General features: G+C 46.4%; 1 protein-coding gene across 1 annotated transcript in view; it reads left to right on the top strand.

The window, feature by feature from the left end:
• IQANK1 (IQ motif and ankyrin repeat containing 1) overlaps positions 1-15269 on the top strand; it is a 121316-nt gene that overhangs the window by 37249 nt on the left and 68798 nt on the right. The window contains exon 4 of the mRNA XM_054017266.1: positions 9008-9141. Within this exon, the coding sequence (XP_053873241.1) occupies positions 9008-9141 (134 nt within the window). The remainder of the gene's footprint in view (positions 1-9007; positions 9142-15269) is intronic.

Below are 15269 nucleotides of genomic sequence, written 5' to 3' on the forward strand. Positions count from 1 at the left end.
TTTGTCCCTCTGGGTTTCCACCCCCCCTCACTGGAAAAGCACCAGGTTAAAGATGGATTCCAGTTCAGGTGACATGATCACATGTCACTGCAAGACTTCATTACTCACTTGCCAGCACACACATATACAGGAAGACTCACAGGTAAATACAAAAAGAAGAACAGGAGTACTTGTGGCACCTTAGAGACTAACAAATTTATTAGCTTTATATACACACATACAGAGAATTTTTCTGTTGTAATATAGCCACCCGCAGGTCTGTCACTGAATAACCAGACAGGTTAAAGTGTTCTCCCACTGGTTTTTGAGTATTTTGAGTATTTTGAGTATTTTGATTCCTGATGTCAGATTTGTGTCCAAATCTGACATCAGGAATCAAAATACTCAAAAACCAGTGGGAGAACACTTTAACCTGTTCTCCCACTGGTTTTTGAGTATTTTGATTTGTGTCCAAATCTGACATCAGGAATCAAAATACTCAAAAACCAGTGGGAGAACACTTTAACCTGTCTGGTCATTCAGTGACAGACCTGCGGGTGGCTATATTACAACAGAAAAACTTCAAAAACAGACTCCAAAGAGAGACTGCAGAGCTAGAATTGATATGCAAACTAGACACAATCAACTCCGGTTTGTATAAGGACTGGGAATGGCTGAGCCATTACAAACGTTGACTCTATCTCCCCTTGTAAGTACTCTCACACTTCTTATCACACTGTCTGTACTCGGCTAGCTTGATTATCACTTCAAAAGTTTTTTTTTTTTTTTTCCTCTTAATTAATTGGCCTCTCAGAGTTGGTAAGACAACTCCCACCTGTTTATGCTCTCTGTATGTGTGTATATATATCTCCTCATTATATGTTCCATTCTATATGCATCCGAAGAAGTGGGCTGTAGTTCACGAAAGCTTATGCTCTAATAAATTTGTTAGTCTCTAAGGTGCCACAAGTACTCCTGTTCTTCTTTTTGCGGATACAGACTAACAGGGCTGTTACTCTGAAACAGGTAAATACAGCCATCTGCAGACAATGGGAGTCATCAAGATTCCAAACCATCCTTAATGGCCCACACTTTACATAATTACAATAGGCCCTCAGAGTTACGTTTTATATTTCAAGTTTTAGATACAAGAGTGGTACATTTCTACAAATAAGATGATCCCACTCAGTAGATTATAAACTTTGTAATGATATCTTACAAGAGACCTTTTGCATGAAGCATATTCCAGTTACATGATATTCACTTATCATATTTTTATAAAACCATATAGACTGCACAACATCACAGAACCTTTAATGTGAACTCCTGCTCTCCCGGGCACTAGGAACACAGCAGCAGGCAGGCAGAGCGAGCTGCTGCTGTGGGGATGGGGGGGACAAGGGATGAGAATGCTGTGCTGTTCAGAGCTGGGGCTGATGTGGGGGGGGGGGAGGGGCATCCCCCTCCCCCTGTGTCAGGACTGGTTGTTCAGGCTGCTGTCTGAATTTAAAGAGACAGCATGCCGACACACACTCCCCCAACACACACACAGACACTCTCTCTCTCTCTCTCACACACACACACACACTCTCCCCCCCCCACACACACAATCTCTCACACACTTTTACAACACGAGCTCTGTTTCTGTCTCTCCCCCCACCCCACTCCCTGTCTCACACACTCTCTCCCTTCCCTCCATGTAAGCTTCAGTTGAAAAGCGGCTGGCAATCTAGTAGGATGCCCAGGGAAGGATGGGATTGAGAAACCTGCATCATGTGACACTGTACCTGCCCCATGAGGCATTGCAAATCCTTCCCAAAGCCCCCTGCGGCCAGTTGCACAGTGGGATAGCTACCACAGTACACTGCTCTCTCTGTTGATGCAAGAGCTGTTAGTGTGGATGCACTCTGCTGACACAAGGAGTGTAGTGTGAACATGCAACAGTGGTTTAATTAAAGTGCTTTAATTAAAGCGGCATAACTTTTGACGACAAAACTCTTAGTATAGAGAAAGCCTAAAATAAACTCCCAGGCTAGACTAAATCTGTCATAACTGGAGCAGGCCTCTGCCTAAGCTAGGCATCTGGGGCAAGCTTTGTAATTCTACAACTCTGCCCCTACTAGCAATTACTAAGCAATGGCCCACTTGTTGTCTATAGCTCACCATGCTGCCACTGGAGGCCTGTTTGAAACATGCTCTTTTATCCATGGTAAATTTTTCAGGTCTTGCTACATGATTACTATCAATATAAAAAAGGGAAATAATACCTAATCGTATTATTGTCACTCAAGCTGGTTTGGTAAATAGTATGGACAGTGGTGCGAATAGGGTAGTACGGTATGCCATACTAGTAAGATATTTATAACCAGTATGCCGTACCAGAAAGACACAGGAGGAGCAGAACATGGGGCCGTTGGGCAACCCCCATGCCAGCAGCACCTCCAGCATGGCTGTACTGCCCCCAGTCCCGCCCCCAGCCCTTCCACACAGCTGTGTCTCCTGAGTCCTTTCTGGGATCTGTACAGCAGCCCCACAGGAGGACAGGACTGGGGGCGGTACAGCCATGCCGGAGGAGTTGCCGGCATGGGACCACCCAGCAGCCCCACGTTCTGCTCCTTTGGCCACTGTGGTTCCCGGGAGAGCCCTGAACTGCAGGGCTCTCCTGGGAACCATGTCGGCAAAAGGAGCAGGGAACCGCAGCAGTGAAAGGAGCAGAATGTGGGGCTACTAGGCAACCCCACACCAGCAGCCCGTCCGGCGTGGCTGTACTGCCCCTAGCCCAGCCCTGTCCTCTGGCGAGGCTGCTGTACAGACCCCAGACAGGACTCAGGAGACGCAGCTGCGTGGAAGGGCTGGGGGCGGTACAGCCATGCCGGAGGAGCTGCTGGCATGGGGTTGCCTAGTGGACCCACGTTCTGCTCCTTTCGCCACTGTGGTTCCGGAGAGCCCTGTGGTTCAGAAGTCTCTGGCGCAGCGGGAGGAGGACAGAAACATCCCCCACCCCCAGGTAACAGGGGATGGATCATGGGGAAGGGAGGGGGAGAGAGCGGGGCCATGGGATGGGGGTGGAGCAGGGAGGAGTCACGGGGGGGTCATGTGGGGAGGTCACATGTGCCCCACTCCCCTTTAGCTGGTGCAGCATACCGGTAAGAAATGAATTCTATTTGCACCACTGTGTATGGAGCACTTTTACCCATTATAACAGTATTGTTTATTCATATTGAGTGCTAGCAACATATTGGTCATCCAAGATACACACTAATTAATAATAAGGCACTTTAACATGGGGCTGGAAGCAGAAATTTAATCACAAACTGGTGGAAATTGGTACTTTTTTTTTTTAAATGTCAGCCTGGGTCCTTGATTAGTTACTGTATTTCCTTCTACCTCCAGGATATTAAATAACAAAACAGTTGTCCCTGGTTGTCTAACAGAGTGAAAGGAAATAGGATTCTTCTTTGAGTGATTGCTCATGTGTATTCCACAATAGGTGTGCGTGCTCGCCACGTTTACCAGTGTCGGAAGTTTTTCCCCTAGCAGTACCTGTAGGGGAGCGCCCCTAGTGACTCCAGGAGTGGCGCCTCCATGGCGCGGTATAAGGGACACTGCACTCTCCCCCCACCCTCAATTCCTTCTTGCCGTCAGTGAAGGTGCTTCGGAACTGCCCTGCTCCAGCTCTTCCCCAGAACTCTTGTTCGTTCAGTGTATGGTACCTGTAGTTAGTAGTTTGATTAGTTTAGTTTAGTTTAGTTAGTGCGTCTGGGCTGGGGCATGCCCCATGCCCCAGGTTTTAAGTCGTGCGACACTTGTAGACAACCGATGCCAGTGAGTGGTCTGCACACGGACTGTTTACGCTGTTTGGGTGATTCCCATCTCAGCGATCGCTGCAAGATTTGCAAGTCGTTCAAGCCTTGGACTAAAAAAGAGAGAGATATTAGGCTCCAGGCCATCCTGTTGGAGTCAGCTTTGACCCCGACACCGGCGCGCCGCTCCAGGTACCGCGATGTCAGTGCGTGGTGACCCCCCCAGGTGCCATCTACCAGTTGGCACTGCTCTCCATCCATGGGCACGCTAAGAAGAGTTCTTCTTTGCCGCGGCACCGGAGCAAGACTTGAGGAGAGGCTAGACTCATGTTGGGCAATCCTCGGTCCCCATTGGCCTCTAGGCCTCCGACTCAGGTTGAGCGGAGTAGCCCGGCCTGTTCGAAGCAGGCTTCCCCGGATGTCCGGATGCCCTCCAGAGGTCCTGCAAGCAGCCCAGGACGTTATGTCCAGGCCGGTACCAGGAGCACTGCCAATGTTGGCCTCGGGGTCCAGAGGCAAGCTGCCCGCTGATTGCCCAGGCATAGATTCATAGATTCTAGGACTGGAAGGGACCTCGAAAGGTCATCGAGTCCAGTCCCCTGCCCGCATGGCAGGACCAAATACTGTCTGGACCATCCCTGATAGACATTTATCTAACCTACTCTTAAATATCTCCAGAGATGGAGATTCCACAACCTCCGTAGGCAATTTTTTCCAGTGTTTAACCACCCTGACAGTTAGGAACTTTTTCCTAATGTCCAACCTAGACCTCCCTTGCTGCAGTTTAAGCCATTGCTTCTTGTTCTATCCTTAGAGGCTAAGGTGAACAAGTTTTCTCCCTCCTCCTTATGACACCCTTTTAGATACCTGAAAACTATCATGTCCCCTCTCAGTCTTCTCTTTTCCAAACTAAACAAACCCAATTCTTTCAGCCTTCCTTCATAGGTCATGTTCTCAAGACCTTTAATCATTCTTGTTGCTCTTCTCTAGACCCTTTCCAATTTCTCCACATCTTTCTTGAAATGCGGTGCCCAGAACTGGACACAATACTCCAGCTGAGGCCTAACCAGAGCAGAGTAGAGCGGAAGAATGACTTCTCGTGTCTTGCTCACAACACAACTGTTAATACATCCCAGAATCATGTTTGCTTTTTTTGCAACAGCATCACACTGTTGACTCATATTTAGCTTGTGGTCCACTATAACCCCTAGATCCCTTTCTGCCGTACTCCTTCCTAGTCAGTCTCTTCCCATTCTGTATGTGTGAAATTGATTTTTCCTTCCTAAGTGGAGCACTTTGCATTTGTCTTTGTTAAACTTCATCCTGTTTAACTCAGACCATTTCTCCAATTTGTCCAGATCATTTTGAATTATGACCCTGTCCTCCAAAGCAGTTGCAATCCCTCCCAGTTTGGTATCATCCGCAAACTTAATAAGCGTACTTTCTATGCCAATATCTAAGTCGTTGAAGATATTGAACAGAACCGGTCCCAAAACAGACCCCTGCGGAACCCCACTCATTATGCCTTTCCAGCAGGATTGGGAACCATTAATAACAACTCTGTGAGTACGGTTATCCAGCCAGTTATGCACCCACCTTATAGTAGCCCCATCTAAATTGTATTTGCCTAGTTTATCGATAAGAATATCATGCGAGACCGTATCAAATGCCTTACTAAAGTCTAGGTATACCACATCCACAGCTTCTCCCTTATCCACAAGACTCGTTATCCTATCAAAGAAAGCTATCAGATTGGTTTGACATGATTTGTTCTTTACAAATCCATGCTGGCTGTTCCCTATCACCTTACCACCTTCCAAGTGTTTGCAGATGATTTCCTTAATTACTTGCTCCATTATCTTCCCTGTCACAGAAGTTAAACTAACTGGTCTGTAGTTTCCTGGGTTGTTTTTATTTCCCTTTTTATAGATGGGCACTATATTTGCCCTTTTCCAGTCTTCTGGAATCTCTCCCATCTCCCATGATTTTCCAAAGATAATAGCTAGAGGCTCAGATACCTCCTCTATTAGCTCCTTGAGTATTCTAGGATGCATTTCATCAGGTCCTGGTGACTTGCAGGCATCTAACTTTTCTAAGTGATTTTAACTTGTTCTTTTTTTATTTTATCTGCTAAACCTTCCCATTAGCATTCAGTAGGTTAGGCATTCCTTCCGACTTCTCGGTGAAGACCAAAACAAAGAAGTCATTAAGCATCTCTGCCATTTCCAAGTTTCCTGTTACTGTTTCTCTCTCTTCACTAAGCAGTGGGCCTACCCTGTCTTTGGTCTTCCTCTTGCTTCTAATGTATTGATAAAAAGTCTTCTTGTTTCCCTTTATTCCTGTAGCTAGTTTGAGCTCATTTTGTGCCTTTGCCTTTCTAATCTTGCCCCTGCATTCCTGTGTTGTTTGCCTATATTCATCCTTTGTAATCTGTCCTAGTTTCCATTTTTTATATGACTCCTTTTTATTTTTTAGATCATGCAAGATCTCGTGGTTAAGCCAAGGTGGTCTTTTGCCGCATTTTCTATTTTTCCTATCCAGCAGAATAGCTTGCTTTTGGGCCCTTAATAGTGTCCCTTTGAAAAACTACCAACTCTCCTTAGTTGTTTTTCCCCTCAGTTTTGATTCCCATGGGACCTTACCTATCAGCTCTCTGAGCTTGCCAAAATCCGCCTTCCTGAAATCCATTGTCTCTATTTTGCTGTTCTCCTTTCTACCCTTCCTTAGAATTGCAAACTCTATGATTTCATGATCACTTTCACCCAAGCTGCCTTCTACTTTCAAATTCTCAACAAGTTCCTCCCTATTTGTTAAAATCAAGTCTAGAACAGCTTCCCCCTAGTAGCTTTTTCAACCTTCTGAAATAAAAAGTTTTCTGCAATGCAGTCCAAGAATTTGTTGGATAGTGCCCTGCTGTGTTATTTTCCCAACATATATCCGGATAGTTGAAGTCCCCCATCACCACCAAATCTTGGGCTTTGGATGATTTTGTTAGTTGTTTAAAAAAAGCCTCATCCACCTCTTCCACCTGGTTAGGTGGCCTGTAGTAGACTACTAGCATGACATCACCCTTGTTTTTTATCCCTTTTAGCCTAACCCAGAGACTCTCAACACTTCCATCTCCTATGTCCATCTCTACCTCAGTCCAAGTGTGTACATTTTTAATATATAAGGCAACATCTCCTCCCTTTTTCCCCTGTCTATCCTTCCTGAGCAAGCTGTACCCATCCACACCAACATTCCAATCATGTGTATTATCCCACCAAGTTTCAGTGATGCCAACAATGTCATAGTTGTATTTATTTATTAGCATGGCCCAGGCAGCATTGGTACGGGACCTTCACGAGCCTGGCGATTGCCCCACCGTGGCCGTTATTGTCCCACCTGGACCTGCTCTTCTAGGACCAGGGCCACCTCCTCCACCCCAGTCTAGCGGCACTCCACCTCATGGTGTGGCTGCTCAATGGTAAGGCCAGGAGGAAAGGATGTGCTCGGAAGGGGTTCAGCGCATCCTCTTGGAAAGCAGGCGACACTGCAGACGGCGTCTCCAGTGCACTCCGCACTGACGCCGAGCCTACTTGGCAAAGTGGTCTCAGTTTTTCCAATGGGCAGCTGAGCAGGGCGTTTCCCCCATGGCTGCCCTGATCCAGCTCATTTTGGACTACCTCTTTAACCTTAGCCTGGCGACCTTGTCTGTCAAGGTGCACTTGGTGGCCATATCGGCCTTCCACCCACTGGTGCAGGGGCACACGGTATTCTCCCATGCCATGACTGGCCGATTCCTGAAGGGATTGGATCATCTCTTCCCATACATTAGGCCCCCAGTCCCACAGTGGGACCTGAACTTGGTGCTGGCCCAGCTGATGGGTCCCCCGTTTGAGCTGCTAGGTACGTGCTCCTGGTCACACCTCTTGTGGAAGGTAGCCTTCCTGGTAGCGATCACATCAGCTCAGGGCCCTGACCTCCGAGCCCCTGTACACGGTGTTCCATAAGGATAAGGTCCAGCTCCGCTCACATTCTTCGTTCCTCCCGAAGGTGGTCTCCGCCTAACACATGGGTCAGGACATTTTCCTGCTGGTCCTCTGCCCCAAGCCCCATGCGCCAAGTGAGGAGCGCTGCCTCCACATGCTGGATGTGAGACTGGCTCTGGCCTTTTACCTGGAATGGACTAAGCTGTTCAGGAAACACATGAGAGGTCGGCCGATCTCCACTCAGCGGCTCTCAAACTGGATCGCCTCGTGCATCAGTACCTGTTATGACCTGGCGGGAATTCCTCTGCCGTCAATTGTGAGGGCACACTCGACTAAGGCACAAGCCTCGTCGGCTGCCTTTTTAGCCCATGTCCCCATTCAGGACATTTGCAGGGCTGCCACATGGTCTTCAGTTCACACATTCACCTCGCATTATGTGATCGTCTCCCAAACCAGGGAAAATGCCAGGTTCGGCAGGGCTGTGTTCTGTCCCGAGAGTTTGTGAACTCCTACCCACCTCCAATAGATATAGCTTGGAATCACTTATTGTGGAATACACACGAGCAATCACTTGAAGAAGAAAAGACTGTTACCTTTTCCGTAACTGGCGTTCTTCGAGATGTGTTGCTCATGTGTATTCCACATCCCACCCTCCTTCCCCTCTGTCGGAGTTGTCTGGCAAGAAGGAACTGACGGTGAGGGGAGCGCGCAGCACCCCTTATACCGCGCCATAGAGGCGCCACTCCAGGGGTTGCTAGGGGCGCTCCCCTACTGGTACTGCTAGGGGAAAAACTTCCGGCACTGGTGCACATGGCGAGCATGCACCCCTATTGTGGAATAGACATGAGCAACACATCTCGAAGAACACCAGTTACGGAAAAGGTAACCATCTTTTCCATTCGAACAATCTCTCTGGTCTGATTGGAATTTTATGGAGTTCCTAGAAGTTAGAGCTGAAAAATATCTATTTTGTCATTTGAATGCACAAATCAGTGTTCTGAGTAACAATTGTGGATATCCTATCTGTTTCCAATCTTTGACCACTGCTGCACATTGACCAGTTGTTCACAGTGATTCCCAAATCTTCTTTCTGAGTGGCTGATTACCTTTAAACTATGTATGAGAAGTTTAAATTATTCCTTTCACTGTGCATTACCTTGCATTTATGAACATTGAATTCTGTCTGCCATTCTACCGTCTCATATCCACATTGGGTTGAAGTCTATCTTCATTCATTCTCTATGCACCACGCAGAACTGAACTACAAAGAAAAGGCTGTGCTAACGTTGCAGTGTGCTTTCCGTCGCATCCTGGCATGTAGAGCAAGGGAGAAGCACCTTAGGGAGCGGAGAGAATACACAGAGTTAATGGAGCGCCTCCAGAGAGAGGTAAGAAGTAAGTTTAATTGGAAATACAGAGAGAGCGTTTAGAAGATTGGTAACTGCACCAATATAGCAATAGGATGTGCATGTGCAGACCTTAATTGTGTTTTGACGCACAGAATCCAGCACTCTCAGCCATCAAGTGCACTTCTGACTGACTAATGCCTGCCCTATAGTGGCTCATTGCTGTTATCCTGACATTCATTTTTATTTAAAAAAAAAATAAAATTAAAAAAAAAAAATTTAATCAGTTTTGAGATAAGCTATGCACCATAATCTTCCACTATGGAAAGAAGCTCCTAGGATTATGAGAGAGAAGATACTAGAGAATGGATTCTAAATACCTTTTCTCTGCTGTCTCAAATATATTTATTTTTCTCTTTTTTTTCTAACAGTGTCTCTCTATTTTAAAGGTTCCCTGTACTATCTGGCATCATCCTCTTCCCCCCACCCCCAGCTCTGTCTGAAGTGTGCTGCCCTTTCCACAAGAATTTGTAGCCTATCACTTTCTACTGTAAAAACTAAATTTTAAATATTGGAAGGCTCTGTAATTTTTATAATAGAAAATGGGTTAAATATGATTGGAGGGACCATTAATGGTGAAACTGGAAAATAATAAATGGTGACAACCTCCCATGCTTTACCTACATTCTATGCTCTGTCCACATGTGATGCCAAAATGAACTGCCACTCAGAGTATATTGTGCAGATCTTCAATAATGATTGTGCCTCTTCTTTCCTGCATGCTTTAATCAGCATTGACCGAATTAATGCTGATACTTAAATTGTCATCATTAGGCTTCCTTGTTAATGCCACTTGGAGATGAACGGACTAGCTTATATCTCTCAGAACTATTGTTCTTCTTTGAGTGCTTGTTCATGTCAGTTCTAAGTAGGTGCGTGCGTGCCGCATGCACAGTCGCTAGAAGGTTTTTCCCCTAGTGGTATCTGTAGGGTCGGCTCTGGAGCCCCTTGGAGTTGTGCCTTCATGGTGCTGTATAGGGCCCTGCCAACCCCCCGCCTCTTCAGTTCCTTCTTAGTGCCCATGACTGTTGTTGAAACAGTGGTTCTCTCTTGCTTCGGCAAGTGATTCCCTAGCGGACTCTTTTCTTTCTTCTTGTAAATAGTTAATAGTATTAGTGTTTTAGTATAGTAAGTTAGTGACTTATCAGGGTCAATCCCACCCCTTTTCCCCTGAGATCGGGGCATGCCTTGGTCTCAAGGTTTAAACCCAGTGGGGCTTGCCAAAAGCCTATGCCTAGGGGCAATCCCCACATGTCATGTTTGCAGTATATGGGAGAATCCCATCAAAAACATCATTGCAAGTTTTGCAGGGGATTTTGTCCCAGAATGAAAAAGGAGAGGAACCAGCGACTGAAACTCCTCTTGATGGAGCCAGCTCTCTGCCCACATTCAGAGCCGAGTCCGTCTGAACCGGCACCCAGCATGTTTGCATCAGTGCGGAGTGCACTGGCTTCAATGAGGGAGCCCCCAGCACTGAAGAAATACTCTGGAACGAAGGGTCCTCTGCACCATCAGGACTCTCTGGCACTGAAGAGCTCCTCATGTGGGGTGGTGCAGCACTGCTCCCAATCACCAGTGCTGCGAAAGAAGCTTAGAAAGATGGATAGGAGGCGCTCTGAAAACCCACACTGAAAACAGCTGAGCATGGGAGTTTGAGCGGAGTGTGACCTGTGCTGGGCCACTACAGTTCCAGGCCATCTAGTGCGGTACCGTGGACTCCGGCCCTGCTGAGGGGTCTGTTGAGTCCGGTGCCTCTGGACTCTCCTCCAAGGAAGTACCATGGAGAGACACTAGAGCTTCCCTCCATGCCTGAGACTTTTGAGGCAGCTAGGGACCTTATAGCCCTTATGGCACTGCTGTCTCTCACCAGGTGTGAGAGGGCACCTGATGCCAGACCACTGGCACCACAAAGGCACTCGGTGCCATCTAGAGGCAAGCCAGTCATGTCGTGGCACTAGTCGACTTCTCTTCAGCACCGCTCTCCAACACCAACCAGCATCGACTCGCCTGGTCGCCATGGAGCAAGTCTTCACCATTGGAGGCGGAGTCTTATGCCTCAAAGATAAGTCGGCACCACTCGCAGCATCGGCACCTAAGGCCCAATGCGGGGCAGTCTCTCCCTCTATGCCCTGGCCAGCACAGTGGCAAGTGCCTGTGCAGTGGTCCTTTTGGACCCCATGGGCATTTCATCAGACCCAGGGTTCATATTCAAGGGGGTCGCTATCAGTTGCCTCTGAAGGAAGAGCTCCTCTGCTGCCTCCTTTGACCCACGAGCATTCCTGCAGTACCAAGACTGGCACCAGACCCAGTGCCAAGATCAACAATGAGCCTGAGGAACCAGCACCGCGTGATCTTTGCAAGCCAGAAGGGCAAGAACAGTGTCCCGTAGTGGCCTGAGCATCTTACTCTTCGTCTCCTGAGGGGGTGGGGACCTCTGCCCCCCAATAGTAGGGCTCACCAGGTGCTCCTGAGGAGGGTGGCCCAAAACCTGGGGCTCCAGGTAGGGGAGGTGTCAGAGTCCTCAGACCTCAGAGTGGACATCTTGACCCCACTGGCCCTTCATGGGTTGCTCTGCCATTAATAAAGACAATCCATGACACGACCAAAACATTGTGGCAGACTCCAGCATCTTTGCCCTCCACAGCAAAGAGAATGTAGAGGAAGTACTTGGTGCCTTCAAAAGAGTACGAATACCTCTATACCCACCTTCCACCGGGATCGCTGGTAATAGTGGCCACAAATGAATGTGAGTGGCAGGGGCAACAGGAGCCCATGCCAAAGGCAAAGAACACAAGAACATAAGAATGGCCCTACTGGATCAGACCAAAGGTCCATCTAGCCCAGTATCCTGTCTTCTGACAATGGTCAGTGCCAGGTGCCCCAGAGGGAGTGAACAGAACAGTAATCATCAAGTGATCCATCCCCTGTCGCTCATTCCCAGCTTCTGGCAAACAGAGGCTAGGGATACCATTCCTGCCCATCCTGGCTAATAGCCATGATGGACCTATCCTCCATGAATTTATCTAGTTCTTTTCTGAACCCTGTTACAGACTTGGCCTTCACAACATCCTTTGGCAAGGAGTTCCACAGCTTGACTCTGCGTTGTGTGAAAAAATACTTCCTTTTATTTGTTTTAAACCTGCCGCTTATTAATTTCATTTCATGACCCCCAGTTCTTGTGTTATGAGAGATAGTAAACAACACTTCCTTATCTACTTTCTCTACACCAGTCATGATTTTATAGCCCTCAATCATATCTCCCCTTAGCCGTCTCTTTTCCAAGTTGAAAAGTCTCAGTCTTCTTAATCTCCCCTCATATGGAAACCGTTCCATACCCCTAATCATTTTGTTGCCCTTTTCTGAACCTTTTCCAATTCCAATATATCTTTTTTGAGATGGGGCGAGCACATCTGCACACAGTATTCAAGATATGGACATACCATGGATCTATATAGGGGCAACATGATATTTTCTGTCCTATTATCTATCCCTCTCTTAATTATTCCCAGAATTGTGTTTCCTTTTTTGACTGCCGCTGCACATTGAGTGCATGTTTTCAGAGAACTATCCACAATGACTCCAAGATCTCTTTCTTGACTGGTAGCAGCTAATTTAGACCCCATCATTTTATATGTATAGTTGGGATTATGCTTTCCAATGTGAATTACTTTGCATTTATCAACTGTGACAAAGCTCTGTCCTTGACTCTGTGGGTCCTGTGTTCCTTGACGGATTTTGCTAGCCTCAGAGGCTCACTGTGACCCTCCACATAGCCCTTCTCTCTCTAGAGGCAAGGGTCACAGTGTACTGAGCCATTTTCATCATAAGCCAGCAAGGGAGGTGAAGAGAAGCAACCCTCCCTCACACAGTCTCTGTTGTCTCCCAGTATCAGTGATTAATCAGGGAGGGGAGCAGGGAGCCTGGGCCCACCCTCTACTCTGGAGTCTAGCCCAGGGACCCTAAAATTAGCAGCTATGGAAGCTGACTTTTTGGAAATAGGACGTGTACAATTCCCTAGGCCACTTCCCCACAGCAGCCCCCACTCAGTATCTTTACAATTACCTCAGGGCCTCCTTCCTTGCACCTGATATAGATTTGTACTGCTTCATTCCTCCAACAGCGCAGCTCCTGACACCCACACCTCACTGAATAACTGGGAGGCTTTTAACTAGTTCCAGCCAGTCCTTGATTCGCTTCAGGTGTCCCAATCAATCTAGCTATCTCCACTGCCTTCTAGAAGGATCTTAATTGGCCCCAGGTGGCTTGATTAACCTGGAGCAACTGCCATTTGGTGACCATGGTACCAGGGATTTGTTTAGCCTGGGGCTAACATACCTGTTCCTCACTACTTTACTGTAGCCATCTGGCCTTGCCCCATCACACAACATAAAATTTCATCTGCCATTTTGTTGCCCAATCACCCAGTTTTGAGAGATCCCTCTTCGCAGTTTGCCTAGGTCTTAATTATCTTTAGTAATTTTGTATCATCTGCAAATTTTGCCACCTCACTGTCTACCCCTGTTTCCAGATCATTTATGAATATGTTGAATAGGACTGGTCCCAGAACAGACCCCTGGGGGACACCACTATTTACCTCTCTCCATTCTGAAAACTGACCGTTTATACTTACCTTTCTTTTCCTATCTTTTAACCAGTTACCAATCATATCCCATGACAGCTTACTTTGCTTTAGAGCCTTTGGTGAGGGACTTTGTCAAAGGCTTTCTGAAAACCTAAATACACTATATCCACTGGATCCCCTTGGTTTACATGCTTCTTGACCCCCTCAAAGAAATTCTAGTAGATTGGCGAGGCATGATTTCCCTTTACTAAAATTATGTTGACTCTTCCTCAGCAAATTATTTTCATCTATATGTCTGACAATATTGTTCTTTATTATAGCTTCAACCAGTTTGCCCAGTACTGAAGTCAGGCTTACAAGCCTGTAGTTGCCAGGATCACCTCTGGAGCCCTTTTTAAAAATTGGCGTCACATTAGCTATCCTCCACTCATCTTGTACAGAAGCTGGTTTAAATGATAGGTTACAGACTACAGTTAGTAGTCCTGCAATTTCACATTTGAGTTCCTTCTCTAGTCCTGGTGACTTATTGCTGTTTAATTTATCAGTTTGTTCCAAAATCTCCTCTAATGATACCTCAATCTGGGACAGTTCCTCAGATCTGTCATCTAAAAAGAATGGCTCAGGTTTGGGAATCTCCCTCATGTCCTCAGCCGTAAGGACTGATGCAAATAATTCATTTAGTTTCTCTGCAATGGCCTTCTCGTCCTTGAGTGCTCCTTTAGCACCTTGATGGTCCAGTGGTCCCACTGGTTGTTTAGCAGGCTTCCTGCTTCTGATGTACTTAAAAAAAAAAATTGCTATTACTTTTTGAGTCTTTGACTAACTGTTCCTCAAATTCTTTTTTGGCCTTCCTAATTGTATTTTTACACTTCATTTGCCAGTATTTATACTCCTTTCGATTTTCCTCACTTGGATTTAACTTTTTAAAGGATGCCTTTTTGCCTGTCACTACTTCTTTTACTTCGTTGTTTAGCCATGGTGGCTCTTTTTTGGTTCTCTTTACTATGTTTTTTTAAATTTGGTGTATACATTTAAATTGAAGAACAGGAGTACTTGTGGCACCTTAGAGACTAACAAATTTATTAGAGTATAAGCTTTCATGGACTACAGCCCACTTCTTCGGATGCATATAGTCCACGAAAGCTTATACTCTAATAAATTTGTTAGTCTCTAAGGTGCCACAAGTACTCCTGTTCTTCTTTTTGCGGATACAGACTAACACGGCTGCTACTCTGAAACCTGTCATTTAAATTGAGCCTCTATTATGGTGTCTTTAAAGAGTTTCCAAGCAGCTTGCAGAGATTTCACTTTTGGCACTGTACCCTTTAATTTCTGTTTAAATAATCTCCTTATTTTTGTGTAGTTCCTCTTTCTGAAATTAAATGCTACAGTGTTGGGCCGCTGTGGTGTTTTTCTTGCTACAAGGATATTAAATTTAATTATATTATGGTCACTATTACCAAGCGGCTCAGCTATATTCACCTCTTGGACCAGATCCTGTGCTCCACTGAGGACTAAGGGCTGGTCT

This window comes from Malaclemys terrapin, chromosome 2 (assembly GCF_027887155.1).
Source record: "Malaclemys terrapin pileata isolate rMalTer1 chromosome 2, rMalTer1.hap1, whole genome shotgun sequence".
Taxonomy (NCBI): Eukaryota; Metazoa; Chordata; order Testudines; family Emydidae; genus Malaclemys; species Malaclemys terrapin.